The 23102-nt window shown below is 45.8% G+C and overlaps 1 protein-coding gene across 1 annotated transcript in view; it reads right to left on the reverse strand.

The window, feature by feature from the left end:
• The window catches only part of LOC126517981 (protein zyg-11 homolog B-like), a 72553-nt gene that overhangs the window by 31543 nt on the left and 17908 nt on the right, over positions 1-23102 (reverse strand). Inside the window, exons 7-13 of the mRNA XM_050167823.2 lie at positions 20857-20997; positions 14065-14241; positions 13049-13102; positions 7860-7970; positions 6585-6726; positions 2689-2759; positions 525-572 (exon numbers count right to left, since the gene is read on the reverse strand). Of these exons, the coding sequence (XP_050023780.1) occupies positions 525-572; positions 2689-2759; positions 6585-6726; positions 7860-7970; positions 13049-13102; positions 14065-14241; positions 20857-20997 (744 nt within the window). The remainder of the gene's footprint in view (positions 1-524; positions 573-2688; positions 2760-6584; positions 6727-7859; positions 7971-13048; positions 13103-14064; positions 14242-20856; positions 20998-23102) is intronic.

Raw genomic sequence — 23102 nt, forward strand, 5'->3', positions numbered from 1 at the left:
TGCTCAACGTTTGTGGCTCAGACCCAAGCATACACACAGCAGCTCCGCAAGAACACTAGAGCACCTATAACATGCATGCACACGACGTTCACACAACGTTCATGTGGAATGCCGCTTTTGCTCCACCCCCGAGGCGATTCAGCGTAGCGTTGACGGCACGTCCCCTTTGCTGCATCATTTTTGAAGCAAAACGCACTTTGCGTCTGTTGAGACTGTGTGACCCTCCCCGTGAGAGCCATGCATGCATCGTCAGTGGACAGCACAACAACAGCAATGCCGACAGCATGAACATGCATTGCGCATCCATATGATTGCTATCACGATAACATCATGCTCTGAAAAATGAGTCAGGAACTGTATTTATATTCCTTCAAAATCAGTTCTGCCTTGAGCTAGGCGCAAATGACAAATAGTGAAGTTGTTGGTCTCCATACGAAAAGCATAAACTAGTTCTGAGTATCGGCCATTTTAGGATAAAATCATGAATGTATGATGCTCAAAACAAGCCATCTGACATGACTTACCACAAGACCAAGGACCTTGGTTTCAACGGCGCTTTCCCCAAGGAACAGCTGGAAAAAATAAGAAGGGGGGGGGGTGTACTTAATGCCAGCCTCTTAATTGTCAAACACATGTGTACTCACCGTACAGTGTACAGTGATAACGACTAATCAAGTTTAAAAGGGAATCCTGCGTTTAAAAGAGTACTGACATGTAGGGTAAAGAATCGAGTAAACAGCAGTTACACGAGGACCTCATTGAAGAACAAGAACAAAAGAAACATGTGGTGGTTCCACAAGAAAAAAGGAAGAAAGGAGACCTTGTGTAGGTTCAGGAGGTGCTTGAAACAATGCAGGGCAACCGCAAACAACACCACTGTTGAGATTCTAATTCACAAGCTTGAAGTTTACTGTATGTATCCTATTCAAAGCTGCCAACTGCTGGCTCCCACAGAGCACAGCCATGTAAATCAGTGCATATTTGCTGGTTTTATGTGCCAGCCAACATCGCAACACATGTTGACTAAGGCTTTTGACGCAGCAGCTCCCCTACCAAGTCCTCAAATTGCAACACTCAGATGCAAGATGCCATGGTGCGTCCATTGACCCCTTGCCGTAAATGTAGTTACACAAAGTAAAGCCCCCAATGATTAACTAGAAAAAAACTAACTTCAACGGATCTGTGCAAAGTGCTAGTAGGCATACTTCATGAACAGCATCACCTGACAGTAAACTTCCTGAAGAATTTTGATAATGCCGTCTCAAGCTGATGCTGATATCTTCACGGGGGTCGCTTAAGTCTACAGAAGATCCTGTATGCAAACAGCGTCATAAACTTTTCAATGACCCTCTGCTGATCTCCACGGCACGCATCTGCTCTACCAACGTTCATTTCAACTTTAGAAAAAGATTTAAGGCTTTAGCAGATCTGCTCACGGGTCACACTGATCAGTCAGTATGAACAATTGCTGGCATGAGTTCGGAGACCACGGCATCAGCAAAAAATGAAAATTTCTCCTGGCACAGCTTCACAACGTGAAATTGCTGCAATTTAATGAACTGGTTGAACATACGTGCATACGTGGCGAACATACGTGGGCTGTGCCAGTGATTCTAGCCAGCATGCCCAGGCTGCAATTATTATCTTTTTTTTTTTTTTGCACCGTCACTGGGCTCCGAACTTTTGCTCCTGACTGCACATAGAGTCTACTCGATTCTTCTAATGCCCCACCCTCAATACATCATATCGTTGGCCTGTAGTGATTGTTCGGGAATCGCTGACAAGCTACGTATTTACAAGCACAGACAAGCTTTGAAGGGCTGACTTTGTCACATCATGGCACACGTGGCACGAGCAAGTGAAAAGTTCACAAGCCTAGATCGGAGAAAGTAAGACGAAACAAGACACATCCGGTCCTTGCATGAACTGCATACAAAGGCAAATATAGGAGGTGTGAATGGTTGTGTGTGAAAGGCTTTTACAGCATCATGAGTCCCGTATTCCTCTCCAGAGCAAATAATTTCTGTCCATTAAAAGCTTAGCTTCCCCACATTTGCTGCACCATTAGATTCATCAAAGGTGTACTGCAGCAGAATAGATTAAGAGTTTTCAATACTTCAGTGAGTTTTGAAAAGTTTACGAAATGCGGACTCAATGTGTAATCTACACAGACGAACGTCGGATACAAGAACTTTAACTATTTCATACCAAGCACACTTGGTAAACACCAATTCAGCCACATGAAATATGTGCCAGATGTAATAAACACTGTCAGAAACAATGAAAGTGAGCCCACTACGTGATGGCATAATTACAAGAGCGATGACATAAGCATCTACCTTCAGAAAAACAGTTTGCACATTTTGTTCAAATTTGCAGCAAACGTCCAATCAAAAGTGCCTCAAGATGTGCGCAACGAATTTTAAGCATAATTTGTTTTTCACCACAGCTTTTGCTATTGCTATGCTATATTGCTGTGTACAATAGGCACAGTGCCTGAAGAGGTTATCTCGTTTGCATGCTACTCCCATAATAGTTAAGCCTTCTTCCTAATAAAAAAACTCCGGTCAGGAGCTTTCACAGCAAGTGTTGGTTCAAATTTCATTTTTTAGATTCATACTCGCAAAGCTCGTCACACTACCAAAAAAAATTCAAGTGCATGACAGGTACTAATCCAGTCCTACTCACCTCGAGAACGTTCAAGAAAAGTTCCATGCCTCCCTTGGACAGAAACACGGAGCACGTCTTGGGCGACTCATCTGCACATTTCAGACCAGCAAACACTCGAGACGGGGCTTATTTTTAATTTACAAATATGGTTGCCCTGTATATGGCTTTTGCAAGAGCAGACAACAATGCATGTGTAATAACAGTGACAGCAGCACCGAAGAACGTAACTCCAAATGACATGTCTTAACTAGTTTGGATAGCAAATGCACGTATGGGAAAAACCAAGATACTTAAAAGGACACTAAAGGCAAATAGTAAGTCGACGTGGACTATTTAAATACCATTCCAGAAACCTCACAACGCTTGTTTCATGCCAAGAAAAGATTTAGTTTACGAGAAAATTGCATCTGAAGGGTCCGAATACCCTCGTAATTCAAACATCCCGCCACCAAATCGGGAGAGTAGTGATGTTGCATGCACCATCACCACCCTTTGCTGCCGTCGGGGAGTAAAAACGGCGCCTGACAGATGGCGGTATGGGGTTTATTGCCCAAAACGCAAATGCGCGGCCATGGAGAAATGGAGCCAAGAAGGGGCAGTAGATTCGCCGCTTCAGCTGCTTTTTGGACGACCGTTCAGGCATCCCACGACATCACATGGAAGTTGAATTCTCTGCTACTTGCAGTTTGTGCAGAGTTCCGCGAGCCAGTAAAACCAGTGCAGCACTACGCATTAATGAAGCTACTGAAACACAAAAGCGTGGGCGGCGCAGAGTCGGGCAAAAACGAAACCTTTCGACCGGCCGCATCGCTGTCCAGGGCAAGTAGTTGAGTTCAATGAGTTCTTCAATGAGTTCTTCAATGAGAACTCTTCAATGAGTTCTCAATGAGTTCTTCAATGAGAACTCTTCAATGAGTTCTCAATGAGTTCTCTTCTTTTTTTTTCTAAAAATGAAATAGAACTGGGCAAGTAGCATTTTATTTCTTCTCATAATGCAACACTATGGCATTTTTTGGAACGAGTGGTTGAGTACTAGTGACAGAATTTAACCAAGGAGTGCTTTTTCATCAGGCAAGTACTTGAATGTCCCAGGTGAGTCTCTAATCATGCCCTGCATTTACCTCAATTTCTCGATCCGCTCTGTCCGCGATAATATTCATGTCTTTTACATTCTCTAGCACTAATGTATCACTTTAGCTTGAGTTAATATTTGCCTTTAGTGTCCCTTTAAACAAAGAAAAGCAATGAAAACGGCCCTAAGATACCGAGAACCAAGAAAGTTGTTAGGCATGTTTCATTCAGTTGCACTTATAATTTCCTACTTTAGATCCTCGAAAATTCGGTGTGCGTTAGATTCAGGGGTGCAACAGAATCAAGTAAATATCGTAGCTGCAGTAAATCCTCATAAACTTAAACCCTGATATCTTGAAATATCAGTCAGTACAAATTTTTTTGGGCCATGGTTTCAACCTATGTGTTTTTCACCACTTATCCCAAAAAGCTTTTGCACCCAAACTTCGGATATCTAGAAATGTCGACTACCAGGAAAAAAAAGCGATGGGGCAACGCAGACAACATTGCTTGCACTTGCTTTTTACCCTGTGGCAGTACGCTAGCCGAGCAAGATGCCACGCTGGGCTGTGCTCCCCGCTTATTTTTTCCCCCTTATTTCTATCAATGTCCACTTGTACACACTGGCTCAGCTGCTTGCTTCCATTTTGTTCTGGCCTCACGCAGCAGCGGTGACCTGCGAGTCAGTCTTGTTTTTTTCCCCTCTCATTTAGAATGTCGTCAGTAACACATCAATGTGGTCGCAGCATATTAGTCGTGACCTTGGGGAGGATGATAGGCACTTTTCAGAAGGCGCAATCAGCCCACGTGCTGCTGCCAAAAGAAACTAGCATGCGACCCCCTCGGCGTGGCGTTATCCTTATCAAGCCGTGGGCACTTTAGCATGGGGTCCTTATCAAGCCACGAGATCACAACTTGATAAGGATGCTCGCTTCATGTTTGCACAACGGTGAAGCATGAATGCCGCATCATCAAAGGCTTGAAAAATTATGCGCTTCCGTAGTTTCGATTCTTAGAAGGTAAATTATCCAGAATTCATTACCATGCAGAAAGTAGCAGTGTGAGCTTTGTTTCATGTCTGAAAATAGTTAGGCTCAGATGACTGGATTCAAATATATTATTAGAATCAATCGTCTTGACTTTGTGCCAAGCATGCTATCTTGGAACAGTGTCAGTAAAGTCGTTGCCCATTGACGCCAACGTCTCCAGGGCCAATGCTCGTGAAAGTAACCAAAAATATTACTAGTTGTACTTCAGAAAGGTTCCACTTGGGCTATGTGCGACCAGAGAGATTCTATTTTCATGATTTCGCTTATCTCGAAACTGCACTTATATAGAAATTGTTTTTTCAGTTCTCGCAGCTTCGAGTTAACGAGGCAGTTTACTTACAGACAGGTGCAAAACCAAGTCAAATACTGCGTTTTGAATCAATATTTAAGAAAGGTTCCCATAGCACCAGCATTGGATGCAGTCTCATTAGAAGCACCATGGCTTAATAGAGCAGAAATCCATGTTTGTTTTAGTTCTAGTGGCTAAATGTATGTTCTTGATGAGAGCAATTTGGGCATGCTAGTACATGACCACAGAGTAATGGCGTAAAAACGAGGCAAGAACACGCCTATCCTGTCCTTGCCTTATTTTTGCAGTAGTACTCTGTAGTACTTAAAGCAAGAAGGGTAGCAGTAATGCATCAGACACAAGAAAGGTGTCAGGACAAATGCCATAACATAGTGTTCGTCCCATAACTTTTATTGCAGCCATCATGCTAAGGCTACAGTTACTGCTTAAAGTATCGGCTGATTAGCCCAAGAACACACATTCTGTTATGTGTTCAGTACAGTAGACTTCTGTTATTTCGACTCCAGTTAATTCGACCATTAGGTTAATTCGATCTAGACCGAAGGCCCTGGCCAGTACCCAAAAATTTCTGTGAGCCCAAGCTTCTGTTAATTTGATCGCAAAATTGGTCTCTGGCGAATAATTCGAACTTGACTGGTCAGCTTCGATGCAATGCGGCCGTGTTATGCGGTGAAGCACACCAAAAATCGAAAAGGGCAACTGTCACAGGACAAAGCACGCGTTTCTAAATTATACAGGCGTGCATGTGCCATCTCGAGTCAGAGTGCAAGCACCTAGATGCCTAATAAGCATACTAGCCGCCATTCAGGGCTGTTTCTGACGTTGCTATGGCCATGTGAGCCCTCGTTTTGCCCGCCATGTATGTCTGATCGTATAGGAGACCACTAACTTGGCCGAGTATTTGTTCCTTAATTATACGTGTGCGCACGCGCCGTACACAGATAAGCAGAGAATAAAAACATCCGTGTTTAGGGAAAGCTAGCGAGAAGGAAAACTGAAATGAAAATGAAAAAACTCCAAAATTCAAGGAGACATTTAAAGCCAACAAAAGAGCAGGGGGGAGTCTATCTAAAACTATAAAGGGCCTGCCAGTAAACTCATTAGGTGTCTCGATGCTAGTACTGTGACTGGAGACAGCGCATGTGCGTCGGTAAATTAAGGAACACATGCTATGTCCCGCAACAGCAGCACCTTTCACCGTTTGGCATGCTTCACCGCCAAGCACAGCTGTATTGCTGCGAAGCTAACATCAAAGGCACATACTGCCAAGTGAATCAATGGAGCGTTTCGTAGTTTTTTTTTCTGCCTTTTCTTTAATTCGATCCGCCGGATAATTCGACCAGTTTCGTCGGTCCCGTCATGATCTAATTAACAGAAGTCGACTGTAATAGCATTTGCACTCTCCAGGTGACATCATTTCAAGTGACAAGTGGCTACAACCTTACAAATGAAGAATGGAAATTCCTCTCATTGGCAATCCCCACCTGTAAGGTTCCAAAGGGCACTGAGCGTGAACTTCATCATGATGTCCACTTCACCAGCGTACAGCTTGCTCTTGACAATTCGCAGTAGGCGTTCCATGTACTCTGGCTTAGCACCCAGGGATGATGTCTCTGAAGTGGAGATCTGCAAAAAGGTGGAGCAGAGCTCCTTTCTTCCGGCATGCATACCGCTAGCAGCCAACGTCATGCAGACGAGTTCTGGTTCGCAAATTTTCATTACAGGCAAGGACATGTGGCTTAATTATCTTGGCTGAAGTCTGAGAATTACTGACTACAGGCATCGAACTTCTAAGCTGCACTTCTAAGCTAATCATTATTGAATATATTTTCCCGAAATGTCACATGGTTGACAATTTGAGATGAATGTTACGTGCTAGTTCACACCAGATATGTCTCACGAGCCAAACGCATTTGGCCATGTATCACGTGAAATAGTGTTGCACAGTCCCGGCTGCAGATCTACAAGCAGCAATTTTTGTTCATCCCTTTTAAAAAAATGTTGGCTATAACAAGCAAAATCTTTCTCCGAGTGCAACTTTCTTATACTGACGTTTCACTGTATGCACATCATGATGCTTCAGGCACAAATGCCCAGCATACCACTGCTGCTGGCAATCCAGCATTTGTTTCGGCACAGCGAGATTTGATACATCCACAGCATAATCAAGCAGACTTAGTTCAAAACATTTAAGATGTATGTAATTAATTTAAAGAATTTAACTTCGCGAAAGTTTTCCAGAATCAATAATCTAATCTCTAACAATATGTGGCCTCTCATCTGCATTAAAATTGCCTTCCACCTTTCCTATGGAACAAAATCTTACGGTGAAAATTTGTGACGCAAAGCTTCCCTTCAATATTCCTTTTAGAGAAAAGCACTTCTTGTTCGACCTCTTGTATAAACACTTTTCTTGACCAATCTTAGGCTTGTCAACTTAGAAGCATGTTTATTGCTCTACACCAAAAAAATTTATTATTCAAATTATGTCCAATGCATATGCAAAGAGAACTTCCTTTCTTTATGCACCATCTAACTTAATAAACTTGTTTAGTGTTTCTCTTTAGTGTCCCTGCAAGTCCAAGTGCACAACTTTATAAATGGCATTCTTTTGGGTCAATTCCCTAAAAGCTATTTGCTGTGCAAACAAAGAAAGTCGTCGAAATTCATTATGTTCAACAATGTGAACTGCAGAATTCTACAGAGTATGCGCTGGTGATGAAACAAGCTTGTCACTTATATGGATATACCAAGCTCACCTTGGCAGCAAGGATGGAACAGATGGCAACTGACATCCGGTTCATGGATGGGTCGTCAAAGGCCAGCAGCGAGTCCATCACGAGCCGAGCGCAGTGGTACCGGTCAAACGTCTGCCCTCCCGCAGGAACAAAGCAAGAACAAACGCCATTGTATTGCATTAGACTATGGCTGAATATTAGTCACCAAGTTCGAACAGTCAAACCATAGAGCGTCTGACAATGCTACCTAGGGAGAAATTCAGCACCACCATCTATGAGAGTTTATTAATGGACTAGTGACGGACATTTCTTATTTATTTATTTATTTTTGTAGAAAATGTACCGTATACTTCTCATACATTACAAAATGACACCTAGCAAGCATGAACATAGGTAAATGTTTATTAAGAGATCGTAATTTAACGACTAGGTTGGTCTGAACCTTGCCGAGAATGCTGGACCTTGCCAAGGATGCAGGATCAAATCCTGGCCATGGCAACCACATTTCAATGGGGGCGAAGTGCAAAACACCCCATGTACCGTGCATCAGGTGCCCCTGAAAGAAGCCCAGGAGGGTCAAAATTCATCCGGACTAGCCCACTACGACGTGCCTCATAATTTGTGGTTTTGGCACGTAAAACCCCAGAATTAAATTTATTACGTTGGGCCGGACTTCATGGACATTATTGCAATGCCATGACACAGAGCGAAATTTGCTGATGCCATATAGCAAAAGGTTAGGTATGATGACATTGACAATAAAAAAAAAATTTAACCAGAGTGCTCTTTGCGCTTCCTGTGGCCACACTTGCGTGTGGCAGCCACAATGATCACAGGAACAAAGCGAGCCACTGTATCATGACGTCATGACGCATAAAGCTTTTTGGTACCTAAATCAAAACTGGTTTGCAGAAACAAATGTTATAATAGATATCCTCGGTCAGTTTGGCGTTTGCCACAATGGCTAGGAACGTGTTGTGATGTTTTTTTCTCATTTTCACAAAACATCATTTTTGATGGTGTCACAGTCCCGGAGCGATGATATCTCTTGTTCTACTTGTCTTATCGAAATAATGATTTATTTTTCTTTTTGTCGGAACTGTAGACAATTAGAGTGCAATGGAGTCTATAATATAAACAAATAGTATTACAGACATTTTCAAAAAGTAATTTGTCCCAGGTGCTACTATGGGTACTTTAAAAGTCTGCCATGCTCTCATTAGATATAAAATGGGCTTCAAACAGTATTCTTGCTGTTTTGCACTCCTTGTTGGTTCCACATCATTTCTTCTTGTCAATCTCTAGTACACCTTATATAGTTTAGTAAATAGGTCACCTCCAAGCAAGTTGTGAAAAAAGCTTAATTTTCTTCATTTCTAAGACATTATTTACCTTGCAAGAAAACAATGTACATCTTAAATTAGCACACTGAAGTACATCAATTCAGCTACTTTCATCCAAATCCACCCAGAAGTAACAAATAATTTTTGAAGAGCAGGGTCCCCTCTTACAGGGCATGCTGACAGCGTGAGAATGCGGAGATATAAATGTTTTTACTTGTATTTAAAACACCGTAGCCTAAAACATGGCCATGGCTGCGCAAATAATCCTTTTTTGGAACTAAATGCAGTTAAACCTCTATATAACGAACTCGGTAAATAGGAACTTTACTTCGTTATACTAATATTTTGTTATACTGAAATTCAAACTTTTATGCAAATAAGTACAGTTGCTGGTAATTTTTTTTACGCTAAAGGGACCATAGAATTTGTTGAATTATCAGGTAATCAGAAAAATAGAATTTCAATTAAACATTTATTTTGTTGAACTTGAGAGTCAACTACTAAACATACGGTTTCATGCCATATCGACAATATCTTCACATCAGCGATATGAAGCAAAGCATGCGAAGCTTTTGCATCCACTCCTCTGCCGCGACTGATAGGGTCACCTGCAGTGGGATGATTTATCATGAAAGAGTGCAGGCAGGGGGCACCAAACGCTTCGTCTACCTTCAAATACAATGCTTCTATGAAACTACAGGTTACGCGACCTCTAGCGCTAAACCCTGAGAGAAGACAGCAGACATGAAACCACGGCCATCTCGACTCGCCCTACCTCTGCACCCACCACAGATTACCTTTAGACAGGGCATGCGGGCCATGTCTGCACTCAGCCGCACTTACAGCCATGCGGTCTGGCTAGGAGAGGAGATGGATGCTCACCTGCCTCCCACTCCCCCTCTCCCCCTGCTCGCGTGGGAAGACGGCGTGCATCAACCATCAAACTTTTCAGCTCACCCTCAAATGCTCTATAACTCTATGACAGGAGCGAGCACTAAGAAAAGGGAGGACACAGGTCTGCTGCAAAACAAGGGTGAAGGACATTGTGCAGCCACAGGTACTTGCTGCACGGTTGAACTACATGTTGATGCACAGTCGTATTTTTATTCTTGTTACTTCTTTTTGAGAACTAAGTACCAGTGCTTAAACAAATATTTTTTTCCTGTTATTTTACGCCCCTGCAATCCACAATCCAGCCACACGATCACAGCAGTTTGTGTTTGAAAGTAAGTCGGAGATGAAAACCATGGAAGAGAAGAAGTTATCCACCGTAGATGGGGTGAAAACAGCTTCACAGGGGCACTCCACAGCGTCAAGCTTCAGAAATTTCAGATACTTCAAACAATGAGTGGAAAGGCTGGACACATGTATTGCCTTTAAAGAAGATTAATTAAAAAGCAATTGACTGCTTTTTTTTTCTCCAAAATGTAAATGATTTTTTTTTTAAGGGCAGCCCTAATGTTCTAGGGTTCCCCCATCGTACAACAACATGGCGGCACCACTTTTGCCCTCAAGGTAACAGTAAGAAACTCTATGGACTGAAGCAGCTGAGCTTACTGGCACAACAGCAGGTAAAAGAGCACACAATATCCCTTGGGATGATCTTAGAAAAAAATTACACCGAGGATGGCCCCACAAGAAAGGAAGGTAAAAGACAAACACGGCACCGTGCCTTTTTTGTGGTGCCGTCTGTTAGTGCCTTTTTTTTTTCCAAGACCATAACTTACCAACTCATTCAAATTATGACCTAGTTCCGTTCAATTGGGTTGGTCCTACTGTTATGACTTGTTTGTTCATTTACTACAGTTTACGCTCGTTATAACGGATCCACGTACAACAGCCTTTCGGATATTGTGAACCATATTTAAACCTTACTCTGCTCTACCTATTTTAGTAATGCAATTAAGTTCACTTTTAACGGACCGCGCTACAACAAACGATTGGCTACAGAGGATGAAATTAGCTGCAATCTTTAACAAATTGGGCCTATAAGACATACTTTTGCAGCATCGACACGGGCTGACAACAAACTTGACCACACCGGTGCCTGCACGCTTATTCCAGAAGTTTAAATTGCGGCTGGCAACATTGGAAGCCTCTGGCCAAGCCCAGCCTCTAGCCAAGCCAGTCTGAGGGCACATTGGCCACACATGGTGTGTTATCGCTTGTTTATGCCATTTTGTCATTGTGTTCCCATGCTAGTGAGTTATGCCAGAGCACAAATGCTGAGTAATGGCCTCCAAAAAAAAAGCAAGCAAATTTTACTGAGCTACAATAAGATTATGAATACAGCTGCACACTGTGAAAAGCATGCGGACATCGCAAGAACGATCAGACTACCAAAGCAGACTGAGTTCAATTGTGAACAACAAATACATCACCGGCAAGAAAATGTCGGGGGGAATTAATCCTAAGCACTTCAGGCTCTGTGAGGCAACATACCCGGATGTTCAGTCTGCACTTCTTACGTGGCTGCACGATGCCCGAGCTTGCAGTATTCCAGTGAACGAACTACTGTTGAGGAAGCGAGCAGAACGTCTAGCCGTGGTCCTCAGACACGACAGAGTCTCTTTTGCAATAACGTTGTTAGACATCATGACCAAAGTTTCAGAAGTGAGGAATTCCAGTGCTCCAACCCCATGTCCTGGTGTATATTGGTGTACATTATGGAATTCGGATAAACCGGCCATTTTTGTCAGATTATCAGGGTTCGTTGTAAGGAGAGTCGACTGTACCAGCACTAGCGAAAAGTACCATCGGAACCACTAAAACTTGCTGTCATTCCAGGTCAACACAACACCGATTTATAGAACCAGCAAAAAGTCTGCAGACAACGTCTGTAGCATACTGGCTCTGTCGCACTGGGCTGATGCAGGTGCGACCAGTGACAAAATGTTCTTAGTAGGACAGGCTCTGAAACCAAGACGCTGAAAAACTATCTTGCACTCGAACTCCCGACACTGCGTGCTACGCATATAGATGAAATGATTTACTGCATGCAACAGCAGCTATAAGTTACGAAATGGGCCAGTTGAGTCCTCTTCACACCTTGGCTCAAGAACATCAAAAAATGGCATAAGAACGATACCTGATCTGAGATCGAATAAATGATCATATTTTCAAAGTGAGTTTTCTGACCACTAGGCCACGGTTGCTTTGCACAGGCAAACATGGCTTAAAAGCAAGTTCAACTAGGCAAATTAAATTGTGGAGTGTACAATCCCAAAACACCTCATGAGCTATGAGAGATGCATCTTTCAACCAACTAGGGCATAAAAGTTTCCTGCAGAAATCACTAGAGGGAGCTCTGGCGCTACAATTGTTCAGATGCCACAGGAATTATGGGTAGCACATGGATTCATTTACTATAACTTTTATGCCTGTGGCTTCAGACATTAATGTGGCCATTAATTATTAAGCCTTACCTTTCTAAATTTCCAAACAATCATAGTCTTCTAAACACAGCAAGGCAACAGGCAAGTCCCTGAGCACATGGATAATCATTCAGGATTGTCACACTTAAAAGACAACATTTTATTGAAAATGATCAATCCTCCAATGTCACAAAGCCATATTGAAACCAGAAGGAAGAGGTTTAAAAAAGTAGATGTACCAACCATCCTTCCTACGATGGCTGAACTACCATATAATTAGCTCCCGTAGACACCAGTGCCCGAGTTCCATCGAGTAATTTTTGCAGGAGACTCCACAACCTAATGTTCTTTAACGGGAACCTAAACTTAAGTGCACAGGCATTTTATTATTTTACACGCCACAATTGAGAATACAGCCCGAAGCCTCGTGATTAGCAGCAGACTGCAGAGGCGGGTAACACTAAGGTTTCAGTAAGTGAAAAAGAGTACGTACCACATCCTGAAGGATCCGGTCGCTGCACAGAGTGAGCAGCGTGTTCTTCTGGAGCTGGTGGAGCAAGAAGACAGAAGTGTTAGCAAACAATCACGATGTTACAAAGTTTATATTGTCATGCATACACTGCTTAATGATTTGCCGGTGATCGTTTTTCAGTGGACCGTCACTGTTATCAAGTTAGTGCTTGGTGCAAAACACATCATCCCCTGTATTAGAAATTTCTCGAACGTGGTACCACTCTCGAATGCACATGAGCAGCAGTGATAATTGAGACATCTATAAATATCAAACAAACTCAGTCCATAAGATTTAGACTTTATGAATGGCTGACTATGCTTGCCATTATCACTGTAAATTGAGTGTATGCCTTGCCTATCTGGGCACAAGTTTGCCCAATAATGGCCGATAGTATTCCTAACCCAAAATTTTGACAGTGCTTGGCGCTTCACCATAACTACAATGCGACAATACACACTATTGCCCAAAAGAGGCTCTGCAACCCTCTCCATTTGCAGTACCGAATGCCAAGCGTTGCCTAAATAGGAGCCCAAGGTTTAAAAAACTCGTCCAGCTAAACCACTATCTGATTTCTGCTGAAGTTTTGCACAGAAGCAGCATTTTGCAGTCGGTTCAAGAAATTAAATTCTTGTTCAAGTATTGAACCTGCAACCTCGTGCTTACCAGCGCAATGCCACAGCCACTGAGCTACCATGACAGGTCTTCCAGTCTTCTCAGTTTAACACTAGTTCATTTGTGAGAATTGCTCGTCTTGTTCACAAAAAAGCCAAAGCCTGCCACAACATCCCTAAAATTATATAGTTTTCATGGTGATGGAATGGGTGGCATTATCTGTCACCACTACGGTGAAACAGGACGGCTCAAATGAGCAACGGGTGACGGTAAAAGAAAGGTCGTCTAGCACAGCAGCACTTCCCATAACAATGGGGCACAGCTGCAAGACAAAGAAGAAGCTGCCGGGCGCGCACCGATACTGATCACGTCCTGCCACACACCTGCTGGTTCCGGGGGAAGTTCTCCATGGCGCTGAGGGTGAGATCGACAATCTGCCGGAGCCACCGCGGGTGCACCTTCTGCCCAAGGGTGCCCTTGGACAGGTTGTAGAGGCAGGCCGTGGCCGCCATCTGGATGGCCAGCACGCGCGGGTGCTCCGCCATGCCTGGCAAGATCAGCTGAAACGCAACAATCGCCACTCACTGATCCGCTCATCAATGTGAAAGAACCTCTGAAACTCATTAACAAGTTAATTAATTGATAATCAACTGGTCAATAAGTAACTAATACCATGGAACCCCACTGATATGTTCTTCGCTGTTACGTTTTCCCAGCTTCTACGTCACGTTTTTGCAGTCCCGACCTAAAGTCGACTGACTCCTACGTATGAAGTTCCCATTTGATACGTCTTCATTCTGTCATGTTCCCACATGTTATGTTGCATTCGAATGTGGTGGCAACGAAAATTTGGTGCAGAGCCAAATTCACTAGCATGTTGCTATGAAGACGATAAATGTATACTCACGGCCTGTCAAGCCCATGGCCCCAACCCAAAATTACGGAAGTGTGCAATCGTCAGTTGTCTTGACGCAATTGTGGTTATAGCCGGTTCCCTCAAGTCAGCTTCACTGCAATACAGCGGAATCATGTGGTGAAGCACACGCAAAAAAATAGCCTACGCCCCTCGCCGGCTTTGAATGCAACCCATGGTACGAGTGCAGCCACTGATTTCAGTCTACGAACTGCCCGGTGCATCTCGAAATACTGTGGTTCACCCTCACACAGTTCAGTTTATGGGCCTTGGATCCCCTTATTCTTCCTGTTTATTGCATAGTGAGGGCCTCGAATTTGGCACATATACTATACGCCTGCAGTTGAAAGGATGTCCCACTTCGGCCGCTTTGGCCGTGAATGGCGCTTGGCTAACACTCCCAGGGCCAATTTTGTACAGATACGCAAATACCCAAGAAACTGTACGCGGAAAAGGCCCACACTGAAGCTGAATTAGTAAAGCATCAAAACTGTGGTGCGGAAAAGATTATTTGGCTCCCACTCGCAGCAAGTCATCTTTTCATCTGCTTTGTGCCCCTTTACGTTGCTTTTTCCACATTTCAATTAAATGTAACAATTACCCCCATTCTTTCTCTTGCTTTATTGTCCATTTCTTCGTATGGTTGTGACTGATATACAAATTGAGCCCACCAGATCCTCTCATCCTTCTTGAGCGAATAAAGGGCGCCTTGCAAGAGAAAACCATAAGCCACATAACCAGTAATCCCATGTGAACACGCGGGGCCCTCAGACGTTAACTGTCATCATCATCATCATCATCATCATCATCATCATTCTATTTTGATGTCTACTGCAGGACGAAGGCCTCTCCCAGTGATCTCCAATTACCCCCATCTTGTGCTAACTGATTCGAACTTGCGCCTGCAAATTTCCTAATTTCATCACCTCAGCATGTGTTCATATTATTACGATATGATCGGTAAATACCCGAGAGACGAGCCGCCATGAGAACGACGACGAAGTGGGTCGGTGCCCTTGGCGCGAGTGAATGTCGGCCTGGCGCTCTGGCTCAATTTAGTGTAAATAGTCTGTAAATAGCCTCTTTTGTCTGTGTCTTTCTACACGTAACATTCTGGTGGAGGTGAGCGATCCCCGTCCTCGCCACGGAACTCCGGAGTGGTCGGTACGTCGAGCTTGTCACCATGCCTCCCGGTGACGAGCCCGCCTCTGCAACGGCTTCGGCTGGTCCGACTGCTCCCGTCGTCACTGTTGCCCACCATCGCGACCCTGGTGTGTTCTCTGGCCTGGAGGGACAGGACGTTGACGAATGGCTCAAGCTATATCAACATGCCAGCGCTAATAACAGGTGGGACCCAACCATCATGCTCGCCAATGTCATCTTTTATCTTGGCGGCACGCCACGCGTGTGGTACCAGACGCATGACGAAGACATCAGCAGTTGGGACTCTTTCAAAGAACAGCTACGGGAACTGTTCGGCGACCCCATTGGCCGCAAGGTTGCCGCGAGAAAGGCACTTGCGTCTCGCGTTCAGACATCCACAGAGCCGTACGTTTCCTACATCTTCGACGTCTTGGCTCTATGCCGCAAAGCTGACGATGCTATGTCTGAATCAGATAAAGTGTCACATGTCCTAAAAGGCATCGCCGACGACGCTTTCAATTTGCTTGTTTTCGGCAATGTCTCGACAATCGACGACATCATTAAAGAATGCCGTCGCCTTGAACAAGCCAAGAGCCGTCGTATCACACACCACATCACGCGGCTACCCAACACCGCTGCTACGTCGACATGTGAGGGTCGATCGCGTCAAGCCACCACCTGTGACGACGTCACCCGTCTTGTTCGCCGCGAGCTTGAGGCCGCCTGTTCGCCAGCTTTCTCCACGACGCCTCCCGATCAGCCAGCAACCACGATTGCCATGATTCAGGCCGTAGTCCGACAAGAATTTGAGAACATGGGTCTGAACTCCGTGTGTTCAACATCTCAACCCAGCGTTCCCCAGTTCTCCACCGGCCCTCCTCGTCCGCGCCAGTCCTTTTCCGCCACATCTCGCCGCAACCCGTCCGATTGGCGTACCCCTGATGACAGACCAATCTGCTTTCACTGCTGTCGCATCGGCCACGTCGCTCGTCACTGCCGCAACCGTTGGCCTCCGCCTCCTCGGACATACGCCGCCACTTACTCCCGCACCTTTCGACCGTCTGTTCCCTATGCCACCCGCCGTGAACCCACTGCCGCTGATGCTCCTCTTCCGAACCTTCGCTACAGCCGCTCGCCCTCACCTCGACGCCGTCAGTCCCGTTCGCCCCAACCCCGCCGCTTCTCTTCGCCGCCTATCACCTCCCGGGCCCAGCCGGAAAACTAGGCACTGCAGCTTCTGGAGGTGAAGCTGCGTCGTCGACACTGCCCTCAAATCCTCTGCTCACGTTAAACACGAACCAAAACCTTCTTGACGTTGACGTTGATGGCTATCCTGTCACGGCACTCATCGACACAGGGGCACATCTTTCTATTATGAGTGCTGCCTTCCGACGACGACTGAACAAGCTCCTCACCCCAGCATCGGCACGCGTCGTCCGCGTTGCGGATGGTGGTACTGTGCCTATCATCGGCATGTGTACGGCACGTGTTAGCATCGCCGGCCGCCACACTCCTGTCCTCTTCACCGTGATTGCTCATTGCCCCCACGACCTCATTCTCGGCCTCGATTTTCTCTCCGCGCATTCTGCTCTTATTGACTGCTCTGCCAGTACCCTTCGCCTTGAGTTACCGATTCTCGCAGAACCTTCTGACGCACCCCAGTGCCGCCTACGCCCCACTGGCTTTATTTGCCTGCCGCCAAAATCAATAGCCTATATTGAACTCTTGTCTTCCCCACCAGTCCCTGATGGCGAGTACCTCGTCACTCCTCTGCGCGACATTCCACTACAGTATGACGTTACCGTGCCTCACAGTATACTTACTGTTACTGCGAACCGCACTTTCATGCCTATCTTTAACTTTGGATTGGCGAAGCAAATTCTACCACAAGGTATTTGCCTTGCCAACGTTGATTGTCTCGGCGACCATCACGTGGCAAATTTATCAACCGACCCTTCTTGCGAGCTTAGCAGGCCTCTCGTGCCAGCCTCGGCCGCCGATCCCAAGATACAGAAAATGGTTGCGACGGACCTGTCTTCTGCGCAGGCTGAAGACCTTTATCGAGTATTATCGGCCTACACAGATATTTTCGACTTCGACGATCGCCCTTTAGGCCAGACACTCGCGGTCAAGCATCGGATTCTTACTGGCGATGCTACTCCTATTCACCGACGACCGTACCGAGTTTCTGCGTCGGAACGCCAAGTTATTCAAAGCGAAGTGAACAAAATGCTAGACAAAAACATCATTGAGCCTTCTTCGAGTCCCTGGGCGTCACCTGTAGTGTTGGTTAAGAAGAAGGATGGCACGTGGCGCTTCTGTGTAGACTACCGTCATCTGAACAAAATTACTAAGAAAGACGTCTACCCGCTCCCACGTATAGACGACGCCCTTGACTGCCTCCACGGTTCCAGCTATTTCTCTTCTATTGATCTTCGTTCTGGATACTGGCAGATTGCTGTTGACGATATGGACAGAGAAAAAACCGCGTTCATCACACCTGATGGCCTATACCAATTTAAAGTAATGCCGTTTGGATTATGCAACGCCCCTGCCACCTTTGAGCGTATGATGGACTCCTTGCTCCGAGGTTTCAAATGGTCCACATGTCTCTGCTACCTCGACGACGTCATCGTCTTCTCACCCACGTTCGACACTCACCTTGAGCGTCTCACAGCTATACTTGATGTATTTCGAAAGGCGAAGCTGCAACTTAACTCGTCCAAATGTCGTTTCGGCCGCCGCCAAATTACTGTTCTGGGCCACCTCGTTGACGCTTCCAGAGTACAGCCTGATCCTGACAAAACTCGCGCTGTCCGAGACTATCCGGTTCCGAAGACAGCCGCCGACGTTCGAAGTTTTGTAGGGCTATGCTCGTACTTTCGTCGTTTTATTCAAGATTTTGCGGCAATTGCTAGACCCCTCACTAATCTTTTGAAGAAAGGCGTACAGTTCTCGTGGGGTACTGCAGAAGCCGCCGCCTTCTCTCGTCTCGTTACTCTTCTCTCCTCACCACCCATCCTCGCCCACTTCGATCCTGATGCCCCTACAGAATTGCGTACAGATGCCAGCGGTCATGGCGTAGGTGCCGTCTTAGCCCAGCGTCAGCGTGGCCAGGATTGCGTTATTGCTTATGCGAGCCGCCTCCTCACACCACCGGAGCGCAACTACTCCATTACAGAACGAGAATGCCTTGCTGTAGTCTGGGCGGTAGCGAAGTTCCGTCCTTACCTTTACGGTCGCCCTTTTTCCGTAGTCACTGACCATCATGCTCTCTGCTGGCTCTCATCGCTAAGAGATCCTACAGGCCGGCTTGGTCGATGGGCTTTGAGGCTACAAGAATTTTCATATTCCGTGGTGTACAAGTCTGGCCGCCTGCACCAAGACGCTGACAGCTTGTCGCGCTACCCTGTTGACGACCCTGACTCCTCCAATACTACCAGTGCTGCTTGCATATTCTCTGTGTCGCAGCTGCTTCATTTCGCCGACGAGCAACGTCGTGACGCCTACATCAGAGCACTCATCGACCGTTTTGAACACACTCCGGCCGACGCCACACTACGCCTCTTCGTCCTCCGCGATGGTACTCTGTACCGTCGTAACCTTCATCCGGACGGCTCTGAGTTCCTACTTGTCGTGCCTAAACACCTCCGCTCAACCGTTTTAGAAGAGCTTCACGACGCACCAACGGCAGGACACCTCGGCGTATCTCGAACCTATGACCGTGTACGTCGCCGTTTTTTCTGGCCGGGCCTTGCCCGTTCCGTGCGACGTTACGTCGCCGCCTGTGAACTTTGCCAACGACGCAAGAAGCCTTCCCAGCTCCCCGCTGGTTACCTGCAGCCGCTCGACATCCCTGCCGAGCCCTTCCATCGTGTCGGCTTAGACCTTCTCGGCCCATTTCCGGAATCTACATCAGGAAACAAGTGGGTTGCAGTCGCGGCGGACTACGCGACCCGCTATGCCGTAACACGCGCTCTTCCGACCAGTTGCGCAACTGATGTTGCGGACTTCCTCCTGCATGATATCATTTTGATTCATGGTGCTCCGCGTCAATTGCTAACAGACCGTGGCCGTACGTTCTTAGCCAAAGTAATTGACGACATCATGCGTGCCTGCGCAATACAGCATAAGTTTACCACCTCCTACCACCCTCAAACGAACGGCCTCACTGAGCGTTTGAACCGCACCCTTACAGACATGCTATCCAAATACGTTTCAGACGACCACCGTGATTGGGACCAGGCTCTACCTTACATCACCTTTGCGTATAACTCTTCCCGTCTCGACACTGCTGGCTATTGTCCTTTTTACCTCTTGTATGGCCGTGAACCGACGCTACCGCTGGACACTGTGCTTCCGTCCAACACAGCATCAACTAGCGCTTATGCCCGTGATGCTATCGCCCATGCTGACCATGCTCGCCAACTTGCGCGCGCTCGGCTACAAGTCTCTCAAGACAAACAAAAGCAGCGCTACGACCTCCGTCACCGTGATGTCACTTTTGTCCCCGGCACCCTCGTGTTACTTTGGTCACCATCGCGTAAAGTTGGCCTTTGTGAGAAACTGCTTTCCTGTTATACCGGCCCATATCGCGTGCTTCGCCAAGTGACAGATGTCACCTACGAAATCGTTCTCGCCACGCCCACTACGTCCTCTGCTGTGACTACCAGTGACATTGTCCACGTCGCCCGACTCAAGCCCTACAACTCTCCACGTGCCTTGGATATTTAACTGCACCGTGACGGCGCTTTTGCCGCCGGGGGGTAGTATTACGATATGATCGGTAAATACCCGAGAGACGAGCCGCCATGAGAACGACGACGAAGTGGGTCGGTGCCCTTGGCGCGAGTGAATGTCGGCCTGGCGCTCTGGCTCAATTTAGTGTAAATAGTCTGTAAATAGCCTCTTTTGTCTGTGTCTTTCTACACGTAACAATATATAGGGATCATATGGGACATGCCCAATATGATAACGAGAACGTATAGATGTTTATATGGGACCCCATATCAGATTATCGGACATGGAGCATATGGTTCTTTTTTTCTAGAGGGTGCGTTTCACAAAACTCTGGGTAAGGGAGTGCACTGCGCATCCCAATTCACGAGCGTCACCTCACCTTGATTACGTCGACCCGCGGCTGCGAGTAAGTTAACGTGTACTGGTAGAGGTAGTAGAGTGACTTCTGTACATAGTACGGCCGATCGGGGTACCTTCGCAGGGCTTCCAGGATCTGCCGCTCATCGGCGCATCCGGTTATCTGTGCAGGAAGGAATCAAAGAGCATTCATGGCAGGAAGACCCACAGCACAATTTTTGGGCCAGGTATTCGCCACTAGAATCATGTCTGCGCAGTCACGGCTCGCGCGAATTTCAAAGCAGTATGAAAATTCAAGAGCCTCTCCGCTTGAGTTCACAATGGCTCAACATCAGAAATTTTGTTGATGCATTCTCGTAATACATGACCCTGCATAATGACAAGCTTGCCAAAGTTGCAAACCTTATTATAAAAATACAAAACATAGTTTAGTATTACTGCCAGAAAAGAATGTGTCCATTATTCGAGAAGTGTTCGAAAAGTATTTAATGTATGATTCTATTTATGCTCAATGCAGTCACAAAAATTACTATTTGCCCATTCCTACTCATCGATAACAAGTGATGGACCTCTTAAGCAGGAAATAAATTACCGTGCAAGGGTGCAGGGCAGAGCATAGAGCGAAGTCTTACAGTAAACTTCAGGTGACTGCAGCTGAACTGTTGAGGCAGTGCTTTGAAAAACTACGCAAGAAATTTCCTTACTAGAGCCTTGGAGCCACAGAGCAACAGTCAACCTAACGTGGCTTATGTAGCAAGTTCAACACAGGTCGTAGGATGTACCTATCTTCACGCAAAGTTAAATAACAAAGGAAAACACCACTACTCTGCAAGCCAACCATCAACAAATACAGTAGACTTTTGTTTATTCGAGGCCGGTTAATTCAATTTTTCGGATAACTTGATCTCAAACAAAGGTCCCAGCTGGCGCAATTGCATTTCTACGGGTCCTAACTTTCGTTATTTCGATCCTAAAATTGGCTTTTGCACGATAATTCTACCTTGACCAGCCAGCATGCACGCACCTGATCCCTATGCTGACCCTTTAGTGGCAGGATCTGCCTCGGCTTAGCTTAGGGCACAGTACATGCACTGAACAATCACCATATCCCATCAAAAACATATATTTTTAACCTGCCCTAGGAGGATTTTCAAACAATAACTGAAGCTTACAATGACTGATTATTGTATTTGCCCAATCCTAATGCACACCCCATTGTTTTCTTTTTCAGGAAAAAATGAGCCAATGATTGCCAGCGCAGTGGTATCGGACACCAAACTAAAACTGCCTTGGCAACATTCGTATGCTTTATCGCATAACGCGAGCGCATTGCGGCAAAGCTGACTTTAGAAAACTGGCCACTATTGTGCAACACGTATTAGACCCTTACCTGTTTTTCTTGCTAAAATATCAGGTGCACATGGGATTTATACCTTGTTTAGAAGCTTTAATGTCATTTTTACATTAGTTTTGCACTTTAGACAAAACAACCATTTGGCACCCATTTGTTTTGGGGGTGTGTTAGAATCGGGCAAATGCTGACAAATGAATCAGTGGTGTTTTGGCATTCTTTCTGCGTCTTATTAATTCGACCCACTGGGTAATTCGATCAATATCATCAATCCCATCAGGGTCAAATTAACGGAAGTCGACTGTGTGGTCAAATTTACTGCTACAGAAGCCTTTACGAGAAGCAATATAGACAATACTTTAGTAACTTTATTTGCACAAAATCTTGAGCATTTATTTTTTAAAAGAACAGTTTCCTGAATGTGCCATGACTCTAAGAGAAGACGCCTCCGGTAGTTGTTGGTAGTGGCCCCTTTTAGAGTTTTGGCACATTCACAACACGGCTAGGAATCATCAACCACTCGTCGGAAACTTTTCCCACTGTCTACTTCCACGGACTGCGCAAGGTCTCTGCATGCCTGTCGTCGAGCCACCGAAAACATATATAAGCACTGCTATATGGTTCGCCAACTTGCCCTTGAAGGAGAAGCCGGTCAAGCTCCGAAACATCGGGTTTCTTGAAATAAACACCAGTTGGAATTTTCTCAGTCGGTAATTCCAAAACCAGTTCAGACAGAATAGAGAACTCAGCGAGCTGAACTACATTCCTGACACAGCAGTGCAAAGAATACGTCAACCATCCATTTCTTTTCTGCGTCTACTACTTTGAACTGCTACGCCACGATTTGGCTCGTAGAAACAAGCATCACGGTGAGTCATCAAGGCGCTCTGGAGCTTGCCATTATTTTTCCAGGGTTC

The sequence above is a fragment of the Dermacentor andersoni genome, chromosome 11, assembly GCF_023375885.2.
Source record: "Dermacentor andersoni chromosome 11, qqDerAnde1_hic_scaffold, whole genome shotgun sequence".
Classification (NCBI taxonomy): Eukaryota; Metazoa; Arthropoda; class Arachnida; order Ixodida; family Ixodidae; genus Dermacentor; species Dermacentor andersoni.